Raw genomic sequence first — 15685 nt, forward strand, 5'->3', positions numbered from 1 at the left:
GCAGTGCAACTTATAAAATAGAACACAGCTTGGATGTGTGCTTCATCCCGCTGTAGGAACTGATTCCTCTCCTCAAGTCTTGTTCTTTGGGGTCTGGATGGGACATGATAGGAACACATTCAAGTGCCCTTTTCTTCTGTACTTTGTGCAAAGTAATTCTGTAGACCCCTGTTACTGAGCTGCGCGCATCTCTTCCCTGGTTATTTTGAATGTGTTCTTCTGTGATTCCCAGATCTTCCAGAATATTTTTCACTTCGATTTCTTCCTCTTTGAGTGTACTGGTGTCTGATAAATACTTCGGATCCAGTTTAAACGGCTGTAAAGGTTTGGGGTACTGTATTCCTTGCATCCATTCACTGTTCATAATAAGCTTGACAGAGTATCGTTCGGTTGGTACTGGCTGAAGGATTCCTTTTATCAGTTTCTGGCAAGCTTCTGAGAGGCAGGGAGGCAAATTGTAGGTCCCTTCAAGAATGCACTTTTTTAGTTTGGCCACTGTATCTGCCCGAAATGGCATGATACCCGTCGTCATAAAGTATAAAAGGATTCCCAGTGCCCAGATGTCTACATAAATGCCAATATAGTTTTCATCTCGGAAGAGTTCGGGGGCAGCATAAGGAGGAGAGCCACAGAAAGTATTTAAAGTTTCATCTCTTTTACTTATTGTGCTGAATCCAAAGTCGCCCACCTTGACACAGATGTTACTGGTGTAGAAGACATTTTCTGCTTTCAAGTCCCGGTGAATTATATTGTGCTCGTGCTGTAGAACAAGAAGAAAATTTGATAATAGCTGGTTCACAGGAAAGTTCTTGAGTGACTAGCTGGTATCATTGATTAATCACCACATGGGAGAAATGGAGTTATCTTGGACCAAGTCAGAAATAAGCATTGCAATGAAACTGAAGAGTTAAAGTATTTAAACAAATTTAACTTGATTCTCTACTGATACAAGAACAATAGAGTAGGTGGAGAAGATGGGAAGAAGGATGCTGAGTTTTTTAAGAATAGCAGTCTCTTGTTAAACTAATATCAGTTACTTTCATGAAACAGATTTGTGATGGCATCGTGGCTAATCCTACAAGACTAGGTATCTTCGTGTGCAAAATCTCTTTTTTCAGAGTTCTGAACACTTGCTTTTGCAATGACTACATTTCTGTCATGATGTAAGTAACAAAAAATAATTTCTTTTTAACCAATTCCATTTTTGTATATATTGTAAACTTGTGGACTTACGATGTGAAAGCGTTTAGTTCACCAAGTGAGCATAATCACAGGTAAAATAAGTTGCTACATTTCTGTTGCGTGATCTAATGTCCTGTGAGGAACTGGTGGTGGCAGGAGAAAAGGACCATGGGCTTGTGCCTTGTGGTGTTTTATGTTGTTGCAAGACACCACATTCAGTGGTGTCCTCTAGTTTCAGAAGTCTAAAATAAATGCATACACTGTAACTTGTACTTTTTTTCCCTTGGAAATGGCAAGTAGTAGCCAAGGACTGAAACTGAGTTTGCTCTACTTAGTGGCGATATACCTGTCTTGATTAGGTAAGGGTTTAGCTTAATCTTTAAAATGATTAGGAAGAATGGATGTGTTTGAGCACTCTCTGCCCTACCCTTTGCAGTAACAAGGTGCATGTATCTGGAGGCAATAAGGAAACGCTTCAGCATCCCAAGATTTTTAACCTGTCATCAAAAACAGGCAGGGATCTTCTGTCCTCATGTAGGCGGGCACCAGTGAGATGTGATTTAAGCAGCCTGGATTTGATGGTTTAGCAAAAGTAAAATGTTTTGCAGGAGTCTGTACAAGCGAAGAGGTTGGCCAGCTTGGTAGTCTGGGTTTAATGCTAAGAAATAGATGTGATCTTGAAACATAAAAATAAGTTCCAGTAGCTGCTGAGTCCTGTCCTATGGAAAAGGTGTTGAAGCTAATTAATTACTTACAGGGCATGTGATCATTTTGTCAAAACATATAAAAATGCATACTGTTTATATATGCCACGAGCAGTTTGTAATGCAGTTTCTTGGTGTCTGACCTGGGAACATCCTTGCTTTTGCCTTCGCCTGAGGCTATTACATGCCAGGAAAATACGAGCCACCGGAGGGCACCCTGAGCCCACTTTAACAAATACTACTTTTACGTAGTAAAAGTACTTGCAGAACAGTCTTCCCGTGTTTTTATACTGTTGTTTGAAGTAGATGTAGTTACTGTGCAAGGTTCAGAGGAGATGGTACTGAAGTAGTTAATTGCTCCTTTTCTGCCTTTATAAGATGTTTTGGGCTTTACACAAATAGCATCATCCTAAATCCAGTTGCAATACCAAAGACTAGGCAAGGGGAAGCGACTGGCTCGGTGTTAACTTCACAGATTTGTGCCAAAGGGAGGACCGGCAATTAAGTGTATTAAGTGCCAGTCTTCCATATTCATTAATAAGCAAGCTGGATGTTTGCAGCACCTAACAAGCCTCTTCTCTGGAACACTTTGTTCTAGCAGAAGATCAAGACTGATCATATGTTTTGAAACAGCCTGAGGGAATTAAACTCTTGTTAGCTGGTGCCTACAGCAACTTAAAGCTGACAGGAGAAGGCTAGAAGGCTGTTGTTAAAGGGATGGTTCCACCCACCAGGTGTTCCCAGTTCAGTCTCCTCCCAAAAGCTGTCAACAGAGAGGCAGTAACTCAAGGTGGTTGTGAAAGCTCTCTCTGGTACCTTTAAGACAGCTCTTCTCTAGCTGTTTTGCCCTTCAGAAATGCGGGTCTGAAATCTTGGTAACAGTAAACCTACTAGTTGAAAACCAAAAGATACATCCACAAAATCTGCAAGACTAGTGAGGGGCAACCTGCCTGTGGCAGAAGAGCAGCTTACCATGTGCTTCACTGCAGACACAATCTGTGAGAAGGTTATTTTACACTCTGTTTCTAGCAGCTTCCCTTCTGTGCTGATTTTAGTGAAGAGCTCCCCACCTCCTGCATACTCCATCACCAGGTGCAGTTTTGAGAGTGTCTCCACCACTTCATACAGCCTGATAATATTTGGGTGGTGCAGTTTTTCCATGCTGGATATCTCACGAGATAGCAAACGTTGAGTCTTCCGGTCTAGCTTTGTCTTGTCCAAAATCTTAATAGCAACTTTCTCTGAAAAGAAAAATGCTTGTCCATGTTGTTAATGCAATAGGTACAAATGGTAGTACTATTTACTTAGAACGATGCTTGGTTATAGCACTAAGATTTCACCTCTGATCAGTATAAGCTAAGCTGCAGAGGCCTACGAAGCCCCGCAGTCTTTCACGCACACCCATGCCCCTTTCTGTCTACCGCATCCTACTCACTGCTGAGGTAGCTAAAGGCTGGTAGAGTATTGCAAGGGCTAATCAAATCATCTGCTGTCTTAGCGTGCTCCGCTGATGTCATGATAATACGTGTCTGATGGCCACAGTTACAGCATCTGCTTTCAGTGTCTAATGCTGGTAAAGAAAGCCTGCGCTTTCTCTTTCGCTGTTAGCTCCATGCTCTTCAGAGAAGCAAGGCCTGAGCCTGGTACTTGCAGACTAATGGAGGTGTCATATTTAGGTGCTTTGAGCAGACAAACAAACTCCAGGGTAATTTAGGGGCTCTGGCTATAACCCTGCAAGGTTATAATGGAGACGTGTTTTTAAGTTGGTGTGACTTACAGAACTCTTCCCTAACTTCTTATCCCACACCCGCACAAGTTCTCAGTTACCAAAATCAGCGCTGTAGAGGTTTGTCTTTCTCAGGGTAGCTGTGGCAGTTTTTCCAACACGTTCATGTATGAGTAGTTCTTGGTACTGTACAGAATACAGGAAAAGGACATTTTTATATCTATATGCCACAGTGGGCCACGAATCCACATCACACAGAGACTTTATTCTGAGGAAGGGAAAAAAACAGCGAAGGAGAATAAGTTGCAGGGATCCTGTAAGACTAGCTGTCTTAAGATGTCCTGGTAACGCAGAGCTGCTGTTGAGTTCTCCATGTTTCTGTAGCCTATCTACTGTGAAGCCAAGGGCCACAAAACACAGATACACATCTGCAGCTGCACCACATCACCAGGGTAGCTCAGAGCAGTATGAACAGGTCAATCACAATTACCCTTATGTTTCTGTATTAATTGGTAGGTTATGGCTTTTATCTTCACTCTTTTGAATACAGCTGGTATTTGAAAGATCAGTCTGGTTCAAATAGGTTTACAGTGGCTTTGTATAACTTGTCAGGACAGCAAAATTACATTGGATTATGGCTATAAAACCAGCTGTTTATTCCTGGGAATAAGTGGGTTTTTTTCCCGAGAATATCTTAGCCAAACATTCACAGCTTTCTTAACAATTAACTTCTTTTATTGAATCTGACAGAAAAAACCCTTCACCTTGTTTCCTAGTACATGGGAGTAAATTTTTTTTAAAAAGCCAGAATTGTTTACTTGTTGCTTTAAGAGAAGAGTGAGAAGGCTATTACATTTGTACGTGTGTTCTGGTGTAAAAGCATTGAAAATGTTTTTACTTAATACTATAAAGCTATTTAACTCAATTTTAGTACTTCAACATATCTAAAGGAAGCGTTAAGGATACATGTGCATGTATCTGTACAGATCAAGAAAACTCCATGTTTGGTATATTTACCTTTCTTAGTGACATACATGCATAAATTGATCTCCCTATTGAAGCGCAGCAGATATTCCAAGCAGATGCGATTCTTGTGAAAGGTGCTGATTTATCCTCTGATATACCTCTTTTCAGAAGGAGCCCGTGCTGGGTATCAGGCAGTCTTCCTCACACTGCTTCTCTCTGACCTGTTCCATGCTTTCTAGTGAGCCCCTTAGGAAAGCGGGTACCTACTGCTGTGTGGTGCTGCTGGTGGCGTGGTGAATCAGGAGGAAACGCAGCTATTGAATGGTAACAGCACATGACACATCCTGGCAGAGCTCTGACTGCTGACCTAGGGGTGAAACACTAAGACCCTTGTCATGTTGGTAGCGTACTGATCACCTAAACCAAGAGGAAAGAGCATCAGCTCGCAGTAGGTAACATTTGCACAACTAAATGCTTAGATACTACAGGGATAACAATTCTTACAATCTTAATTATGTAATGGCATCATTACATCTTGATTTATAAAAGTCAGGGGCATTTGGGCTTTAAAAAAATAATTTTCTAGGTTAAATTCCTTCCCTTTCCTTTTGCTGGAATCTGTGGTTCCTCCTAGTCAGTTTTGCTGCCAAGTTTTAAAAGGAAAGGGAGGGGAAAAAATGGTTTAGAACTGAAGGGCCTGATTCCGTTCATACACTACCATAAATTGGGACTGAGCTCCTTTAAATCCAGATCACTGCAGTTGCATATGCGTGATATGCAAAGAAAACCAGCCCACTTAAAGTGTAAAGAAACTGACACCCTCCTTTTCTTTTTTAAACTCATTCCCTCTGCTTCCGAAACCGGCTTGTTTTACAAAGAAGCACAGCAGCAGTGCTCAACAGAAGGGCATTTTTAGCAGGCAGCTTATTTACCTAAATACTGAAACTGAGTAGAGAGATTTTGATTGACTATACGCAGCGCATGCTGAGGTTTGAAAAGAGCTAGCTAAAATCTTAGTAAGAGAACTTAAGAAAAGGCTGAGAAATAATTTCAGGAAGAAGTGGTATATGCTATGATGGTGAAAAGAAACAAAATACAAACAGAACAAAGTTAAAATTGGTCAAAAAGCCCCCAGCGGGTGTCTAGACATTCCTGCCTTTGTAATTGATGTTTCACATTAGGCTGGCTTTTTACTAATTGTAAATTTTGGATGCTCTTAATTGCATCTGTTTATCTGTCCTCTCACACTACATTTGTCAGCTGGAAAGTATATAAAATAAAGGTTGCACAGAGCTTCGGAACCTAACAGTCCTTAGCAAGCAACTCCAGGTCTCTGGAGAAAATCTCTGCCAAAATTCAAGTTAATAAAGCGGGCAATGCTCCTGAATAACCCAGGACACATCATAGCACCATTTTCTTGCATCCTCTAAGCAATCACAGCAGCTCTTGTGAGAGAAACAATGTTCTTTTTCATCCAGTATGATCCTGCAGGTTTTTCCCTCTCTCCCTCTAGAAAACTCTATTCACGTGTCCTGCTGCAACAGATCAGAAGGGCTACAGAAGAGGACACACATGTAATTGATACACATGCTCATCTTAGTAAAGAACAAAATTGTTTCCTTTTTTAATATAGGGTGACATGTAAGGAGAAAGACCATACTTAGAACTTAACACTATGACAATAACTGAAGAGATGAACAACCCCCTGACACATACACCTCCCCCCTACTACCGGGACCCAAACAGCATTAATAATGAAGCCTTTGTATTTATATAATGAGCAAAAAACCCCAACTTGTACTCATTAGCACTGTGCAGGAACATCACTTCATTACCAACACAATGATGTGCATCTACTGGAAAAAACAGAATCCTCTTTGTGTGTGGTGGTGGTGTGTGTGTATGCATGCATGTGCTCATGTGTGTGCACATGTCTGCATGTTCCTATTCTATCCACATGCTGTGTTTTATGAGGACAGAAAAGCTCACAGGCAGAGATAAGTCAGAAGATGTTTATGCTTCATCCTTCATTCCTCCTGACAGTTGCAAACTTAGTATCAAGAAATTAACTCCTTACCCAGTGAACATTTTAACCAAAAAAGCTACTAACCAAAGAAAAATAATTTGAGAGTTTTCTGGTGAAAAACAACCTTTTTTAAAAAAAATATGATTTTGGTATTTAGTTGGTCCAAGCTTACTGTATTCACTAAAGTTCAAAATTTTTCAATATCAGCTCTATTCAATGCTAAAGCAACCTGTCTCCTAAGTAAGTTTAATATGTAAAAGGTTCATCCAGATCAAATTTATAACTTCTTTTCATTAACATTTCTCTTGTTCCCAGTACAGAAGCAGAATTTCCTCCAACAGTACACATAAGACAGTTTTCTCTGGAAGAAAAAAAAAAATCACATAGCAGAAGAGGAAATAACTTGCTGTGGGCCAAGTAGAACAGAGATGCTTTTGTGAAACAAGCAAAACCAAAAATTCCACACCCTGTTAAAGCAAGCCTTAGGCACAGGCAGGCTTAAATTTGGAAAAAATAAATACCATCAGTTCCCTACTTTGATTCCCAGTGCAACAGCTGCTGCACATGACGGATAAATTTGAGGTTTCACACCTCTGCAGTCTGGCAGAAAGAGGTGTTTAGAGAAAATAACAACAGATAATATGGCATGAAGGCTTTGGGTTGTATCGTGTTCTCTCACCTGTAAGATGATGGAGGGAAGGAGAGTCAATCAAATTGGAAAGGAAAGACTATGAGAAAAAAACATGATAGTAGTGTATACAAAGATGCGGGAAAACTAGTCATCCCTAAGAGAAAACAAGAACAGTTTCTGTTACTGTTCTGTCAGAGGCAGAAGAAGAAACAGGACAGATGAAGACAAGTTCTTGGTTATACCTATAACTGAAGTGTTCGCTGCAGTTACCTAGCTTTTCTAGTTCTTCCTAGAAGCAGCATGTAGAGTGCTTTTCTGTACTTAAAAAAAGAAAAATCATTGAGAATTCAACACAAATCCTGCTTTGCCTGTACCAGAGCTTGTTTCCCTGCACCTGTTCAGCCCACACCTATAGCCCTGTCCCAGCTTTTTACAGTAACGAAACACCTGCAAATGAGTCTGCAAAGCAGCCATAAAGTTTCTCACCAAATCTGCTGTGACCAAATGAAAGCTTCTTCCATACTAGTAAAATTTGCAAGGAAACAACAGAAGCCTTGCTGACTCTGTCTGCGGGCAGGAGCAGGCCTAGCCAGGCTGCCTGGGGGGTTCACTACCTATAGCCCTGTAGTCCATGAGCTGGTGCAGGGAAGAGGGCAGGAGGACAGGACAAGTTGTAGGAATGGAGGCACAACACCATGCTTCAAAGTGTGGAGTGTTTCAGCCATGGGATGAGATGTATTAACTCCATGAGGTGCAGAGACAAACTCTTCTTGTAATAGCTGCCATCTGGTTTCTTTAAAGCCTAATGCAAACCTAAGCATTTGTCTGTTACCCTGCCTATAGATTCACTCAACAACAACAAAAACCCAGATACAAATACATGTATTTAAGGTTCAGACAGCATCCTTCATCCCAAAGAGGTGCATTTGTATACATGCAGAACTAGGGTGCTCAGCACACAGGTGACCCACACAGCGGTGCCTACCTTTGGTTAGGGAATGAATTCCAAGCTTCACTTGTGAGAAATTCCCACTTCCTATTTCTCCTCTGACTCGATAGAAGCCAATTCTCTTTCCCAGGGTTAATTCTTTCACCACTTTTTCATTCTGGGACATATCCTGCATTAGTTTCTCAAATGGGGTCAGCCTGTGCTGCTTGCCCTCTTCATCTCCCCCATAGCTCTCCAGGTGCCCATCGTCTTCTCCACTGTCCTCACGATGCCATCTGGAATAGCGGTGTTTTCCAAGACTTCCTCCATTCGCATATGCTGTTGTCATAGTCTATAGGGTAATCACTTCCCCATTTAACAGGATGTCCCGATAAGGAGTTTAAATGAAATAATTCTGTATAAATATGCAATCTGGCACATAATGGACACTATGACAAACTTAGGAAAAAAAAAAGCAGCTTACTGAAAGTCCAAGGATTAGTTTGGAAATTACTTCAAAAACAGATCTGGCATATCTACATATTGGAGTTCTGTTCAAAATCAGAGATAAAACTGGAAGCTCTTTACATCCATCTCTCACTAACAGATTTAGTATGTCAGGATCTTCATCTACAAGGTAAAAGAGGCTTTGCAATTAAAACCGTAAACTTTGTGCAAGAAAGCAGTGAGTTGCTCACTGTCTGTGCAGTACATTTGACACATGCAAAACAACTGACACAAATTTTCAGGCTTTAGCTTGCTGCTTTGAAAACTAACTTGATAGATAAAGCTCAAACAAATAGCTGATTAACTACTCTGGATAAATCCAGATGCTTCCAGTTCATTTTGAATAGCTGACCTTAAGAGCGTAGTTCTCCTTCATTCTGGTATCAGCCCAAGAGATGAACATAGGGTTTGCCTTTGATTCATTCTTCAGCCTGTGAGCTTGTCACTGTGCCTTGGAAATGTCACTGTGCCTTGAAGCCTTGCTGTAAAAAGTTTGTTGCTCCCGTTTTCTCCTCATGGCAGGTTTAACAAAGCAACTGATCCTGTAAGATGACAGGAAAAGCATAATCTGTGCACCAGGCAAAAGAAAAGCTGCGCCTCGGTATCCCTGCAGTCACATGGGAGGACAATACAGGATTAAGCAACTGCAATGTCACGTTAACCCTCCTTTATTTAGATGAGCTTTCTTTAACGCCTTGAGCCTTCTCAAAATTTTGCCAGACGCATGGTGTTCCTAAGCGGACAGATGAAGAAAGTCATTAAAACCTTTACATAACAGCCATACGCTTCACTAAATGACAGCACACCACATACCATTTCACCAATTTAACTCTGTTTATTTGGCAGCACAAGGAAGTCCTTATTCTAAATACACAAGCAATCCCTTACCTTTAAAGCAGTACACCGTTTTTTTCTTCTTTACCTTTCTTCTTTAACCTTGAAAAATAGGAGTTGATCAGCAATTGCTAATCAAGCAGCTGCGCCTCAGGGTGGTGAGCTGGGCAGGAAAGCTTTGAGACAGTGCAGGCGGTGGCAGTGCTCACCTCCCCTGCTTTCAGCCTGCAGCACAGCCCGACTGTCGAACGTGGGAGACACCTCACTGCCGTCGTGTACACATTCACCAGATTGAGGGGGAGAGAATTAAACCGGTAACTCCATGCCTGGAGCTTAGGGAAGGTAGACAGTCACCTAAGGTGTCACACTGGAACAGGCCATGTGACACTGCCAGGTGGAGCTGCCCTCTAAACCCCAATCTCCTGCGTGAACAAGAGGAGAGGCCAAAGGCACCAGCTAAGGGCAAAGAGAAGGCAGCTGGGGACGATTTCATTAAATGGGAATTGGAGTGGCACAGAAGCACTTGCCTGCTTTTGCACAGGGAATGAGGCAACAGACTCAGCCTCCGGGAAGCTGCTCCTTGCCCTCCGATGCATGTGAGTGATTTCCCAAGTTTCACCTCTCCATGCTGCGGGCTGGGGAGAGGCAGAGAGCCTGGCTTCTCCTCGCCCTCAGGGTACAGGAGGCTCTGTCACTTATCCCTGTCACTTCCCTGAGCCAGGGATGCTTCTTACTGTGCCTGCTGCCAACTTAGGGTTCACAGTTTACAACTGGAATGGAGGGAAAATGCACTTGTTCCATGAGCTCCTTTGGACTCTTGTTACTCTTTTTGTTTTACTCTTTTTTGAAGGGCCATTTTCATCGTTAACAGAAAAAGTATAAAGTAATAATAAATAATCATATGTTATTCTCTGGATCTAAATAGAGTCAAAACCCTGACAAATACTGCATACGTGCAACAACTATTGGCCAAATCCTGAAATTGTTAGTAGGGGAGAGATAAGTGGCAACTGAACAAAGCCTTCAGTATTCTCCATTAAACCAGCCTCCCTTAGCACCAAATGTTTATTATTTGGTACCAGGGAGAAAAATCTGTGTGGAAGGACACCCCCTCCCCAAGCAAACCAAACACCCACCCAGACCCATAGCTTACATTCTCTATTTGTTCTCCTTCTCTGTTTGGGGAAAGGAGGATTTCTTGCAGGTTTGCCTGAATTCTGGCCCATAGTTGTTTTCTGTTTTAACTTGTTTCACATCTCAATTTTAAGAGTATTTTAGGTAACAAAAAACTTGTTACATGAAACTCAACTGTGTTTCACAATTTTAACGGTGGACAGCACTATGGCGGAGCACAGCTTTTGGAAGCCACTTGTACACCACCACAGCGATTCAGATATTAGAGGGGACAAACTCTGTTGCCATTCTGCTGTTTGATCTGGAGGAAAACCACAGACGCTCAGGTTGTCCATGTGAAAGGCCTGGAAAACTCTGTAAGCAATGTCAGAGATGCCATGTACAAGCTACAAACTTATTTAATTAAGTATCTTTGGATGGACAGTGACATCATCGTCACCTTACCAAAGAACAGCTGTAGTTTATGGCTATAGCCTGAGCGCTCCAAAGAGGCATGTATGGACAATTCTGCTCTTGCAGACAAACCCAAAACTACTACTAATTGTGGGGAAAAAACCAAACACAAAAAAACCCCAGGATGCTCTGAATAGCTGCATCTTATGAATACCAGCCTATTCCGCATTAGAAGTCGCCCAGCTAAAGACCATCTTTTGCAAAAATTATCAGGGCCTTTTCAGTTAACTGGCTGTACAGAAAGGGCTAACTACATATGAAGGATTTCCTTCAAACAGACCTATACGAGCCCCTCCTGAATACATTTGGTAAAGGCAGAGAAAGGCAGCCAGCCCGGTCTATGTGAGCATTCAGTACCACAGAGACAAACACACCACCTGGGAATGCCAGGACCTCGCAGGGACAGGGGTGTCAAGAGAAAGGCAAAACTGCATTAAGGCATCAGCACATGGCTCTTCCAGAATTTGCCCTCGCCAAATTTCTCCTGGGGCTCAACGTGCTCTTTTTGTAGAGCACAGCCTACCATTAATCTCTCTTTCAGGCTTCCCACTAACTGTCAGCCCTGCAATCTCCTGGCACTAGGCCAACTGGCTAGGTTTCCCCTGCCTTTTAAGATGAGCTATTTCAGTATTCCTGGTGTTAGCAGAATATATACCATCTATTTATGGCATATGTTCCTTCCTGTAATCTAAACCAGTAGAATCCACCCTGATATCATACAAAAGGGCACTGACTGTAAAAGAAAATAATTCTAAGACAGAAGGAAGAAACAAGGAAAACAGGAGTCATCCAAATACAATGAAGGACAATGATTTAATATTTTTTTTCTCCAGTCTGGCTGGCGACCTGAATAACCTCAGGAGAATATATCTGCCCAAATTACTTCTTTAAAAAACAAAATAAACAAAGAAAATAAAAAACCACTACAGAAAGGAACACAAGACAGAGCGAATAGATGTTTCAATCCTTTAAGACCTGTGCCTGCCCAACACTGCTTCTTGTTTAACCTTGTTTTTCAAATCTTTCCTGGTACTGACATTCTGGTCCTATTCTAGGAAGTGATAAATACCCTCAGGCTTCAGCTGCAGGCTTGGTTTAAACCCTACATCCCCGCTCTAAGGAAATTTAGAATGAAAGGAAGAGGGATCAAACAAAAAACCAGATCACTGGATATACAGATTTTGGTTCCTAAAATCCCATCTTGGCAAGTATATAAAAGTGACCTGGTTTTAAGAAGCTTTGAATGGAGCATGTGGAAACCCAGAAGCAGCTAGACCAGGGCTCCACGCACTGTTTTGCAAATTGGTCTCTTTTATTAAGCCTGTCTTTTGGAGAGGCAAAAAGCCATTCAGCTTTGTGTGCTTAAACTGCTGCAGCTCCTATTCCAGTGAATGTGAAAGAAGTCACATTGGATGCTCCTCTCAAATCCTCAGAGTAACAGGGTTTTTTTTATGACGATGCCATTGTATATTTCAACACATTCACTAGAGTTCACTTTTCAGCCCCTCTGCTGTCTAACCTGAGGAGAGCAGGATTTTGGAGGTATTTCCCTAGGGTAGGGGATTAGCTGGATTTTTGTTTGACTACCCTTGAAGAACAGCTTTTCTCCTGCTTCATACATTATACGCACCACGAGCCAACTGTGGAACTGAACAGAATTTAAAGTAGCAGGGATTTTTTTTAAGTCATCCGTAAGAAAAATACTGACCCTTTTTTTAACCACAGCTTTGGAAGTTCAGTTATTGCAAGAAAATACCAATAACCTAGTATATTCCTATGTTTAGAAGACCTATCTTTTACAAAAGGTGAGAGCCCAGCAAAACAGTCAACAAGACCTGTACCACAGACCCAACACGACACAAAAGGTTCTCCTGTGCAGCCACACACCGCGTTCACTGACACAGGGAAAGCAATAGAATCATAGAATCATTTAGGTTGGAAAAGACCCTTGGGATCATCGAGTCCAACCATCAACACCACTCTACAAAGTTCTCCCTTACACCATATCCCCTAACACCACATCTAAACGAGTCTTAAGCACATTCAGAGATGGTGACTCCACCACCTCCCTGGGCAGCCTATTCCAGTGTCTGACCACTCTTTCTGTGAAGAATTTTTTCCTAATGTCCAGTCTAAACCTACCCTGCTGCAGCTTGAACCCATTCCTTCTTGTTCTATCACTAATTACCTGTGAGAAGAGACCAGCACCAACCTCTCTACAATGTCCTTTCAAGTAGTTGTAGAGAGCGATGAGGTCTCCCCTCAGCCTCCTCTTCCTCAAACTAAACAGTCCCAGCTCCTTCAATCGCTCCTCATAAGATTTATTCTTCAGGCCCTTCACCAGCTTCGGTGCCCTCCTCTGCACTCGCTCCGGCACCTCGAAGCTCCACGTTTTGTACTTTTGCTCAAGTAATATTGGTTCGGTGCACGGCTGTTGTGGCCAAAGGAAATTGGTGTTTGTTCAAGGTTTGCCCTGAGCACATTTTTTGGATTTGAGTAAGAAGCACTCTCAGTGTTATTTCCGTGAATGCCAGGAAACAGAGTGACTATATAAAATACAAACCCCAGAGCTTCATATGATCTGTTAAAAAAAAAGATTCAAAACCCGCAATATGGAATCACAGAATCATAGAACGGTTTGGGTTTGGGTTGGAAGGGACCTTAATGATCATCGCGTTCCAAGCCCCCCACCATGGGCAGGGACACCTCCCACTAGACCACACTGCTCCAAGCCCCATCCAGCCTGGCCTTGAACACCTCCAGGGATGGGGCATCCACAGCTTCTCCGGGCAACCTGTTCCCGTGTCTCACCACCCTCATAGTAAAGAATTTCTTCCTAATATCTAATCTAAATCTACCCTCTTTCAGTTTAAATCTGTTATCCCTCATCCTATCACTACACTCCCTGATAAAGAGTCCCTCCCCATCCTTCCTGTAGGCCCCTTTAGGTACTGGAAGGCTGCTATAAGGTCTCCCTGGAGCCTTCTCTTCTCCAGGCTGAACAATCCCAACTCTCTCAGCCTGTTTCCATAGGAGGGGTGCTTCAGACCCCTGATCATTTTTGTGGCCCTCCTCTGGACTCGCTCCAACAGGTCCCTGTCCTTCTTATGTTGGAGGCTCCAGAGCTGGACGCAGTACTCCAGGTGGGGTCTCCCCAGAGCAGAGCAGAGCAGAGGGGCAGAATCACCTCCCTCGACCTGCTGGCCACGCTTCTTTTGATGCAGCCCAGGATGGGGTTGGCTTTCTGGGCTGCAAGACATACACAGTTACAGGCTGAACACAGACCTGTACGTTCCCAACTCAGGTAGGAGGAAATATGACCAGTGCATTGACGGTGGAGAGCCTCCAGAAACAACTTGGTCTCTCTGCCCAGGCCCATATGCCACCCATTTCAGTACATTCCAGAATTACTGCTGTTAGTTAGCATAGCATTCAGTTTAACAATTCTTGTTTGATGAAAAACTGATATGATCAACATCATTCTTAACCTTGTAGATATCCTCGCCTAAGACATGACAAGTTTTTCTGCACATGGAACATTAACATATGCAGCAGCCCTGGCCAAGGCAATATAAAAGAAAACTCTACACACCTTTATAACCATGCAAGTATGAGTGTTGCACCAGATGGAAATAAGAGTTGTTTAGGACAGTGAAATGGGACACTGTACACAGTAACAGACTATGCATAAGCTCTATTTACTTTTTCAGTTAAATGAAAGCCTATTTGTTTACTACAAGATATATGCCACGATACTGTAAGAGAATGACTGTAACATGCATTGTAGTGAGTTACAGCACTCACTCCTTCCACCACCTGATTTGGCACATTTTAGGTTGTGACAAGGCACAATGGTACCAACATGTAAGTGACTATCTATGGGTCACACTGTATCAGCAGATCTTCTGACGGTCTGACACAGCACCTAGAAGGCTGTCACCTTCACTTCTGCCATGGACCTCCCAGTGCTGCCACACAACAACCTGAGGACACAGGGTAACTCCAGTCACTTGTGGCAAGCTGTGCCAGTCAAGTCAAAGCACTCTGCTTGTCCTCTGTGCACATCTGAGAGAGATCACACATGCAAGACTACCTTCAAGATGACAAAGCGAAAGAGAAGGCTAACAGAAAAATAATATTAAAGATCACGGACTCTATTATTTTTCCTGCCACACATTACTTGGTGAAACAGAATGCAAACACCTTCAACGGCTTCTGTGCAAAACCCCACTTGGTTGCTGCAGCACCAAGAGGGGAAGCAGGAGGAGGTAACAAATGGTTGTATTCTATTGTACTGACTGACCCCTTCACCACAACAAAAGGCCTGTTCTACATGCTGCTGCCAAATCAAGAAAATCAGAAATCCTAGTGTAAAAAGGAAAAAAAAGCCAACCAAAAAAAACCCCACCCTGGAACACACTAACTCTAGCCCACAACTTATTCTACAATTGTAACTAAGAGGAGAAGACAACAGACTTTGCAACCAACTTAGAAGTTTAATAAGCCTAAGCCCTGCACACTGAAGCAGAATACACATGGATGCTTGACTGAGTGTCCCCCCGACCTCATCAGAAAGACTGAAATCCTCATCTTT

The 15685-nt window shown here is 42.5% G+C and overlaps 1 protein-coding gene across 1 annotated transcript; it reads right to left on the minus strand.

Annotated features, from left to right (window-relative positions):
• Positions 1-10: 10 nt before the first annotated feature.
• On the minus strand, positions 11-10669 carry NIM1K (NIM1 serine/threonine protein kinase). Its single transcript, XM_054185219.1, has 3 exons — positions 8221-10669; positions 2859-3127; positions 11-760 (listed from the first exon to the last, which is right to left on the minus strand). Exons 1-3 carry the CDS (start codon positions 8510-8512, stop codon positions 11-13), a joined length of 1311 nt encoding a protein of 436 aa, XP_054041194.1. The 5' UTR covers positions 8513-10669.
• Positions 10670-15685: the final 5016 nt, after the last annotated feature.

This window comes from Rissa tridactyla, chromosome Z, assembly GCF_028500815.1.
Source record: "Rissa tridactyla isolate bRisTri1 chromosome Z, bRisTri1.patW.cur.20221130, whole genome shotgun sequence".
Lineage (NCBI taxonomy): Eukaryota > Metazoa > Chordata > Aves > Charadriiformes > Laridae > Rissa > Rissa tridactyla.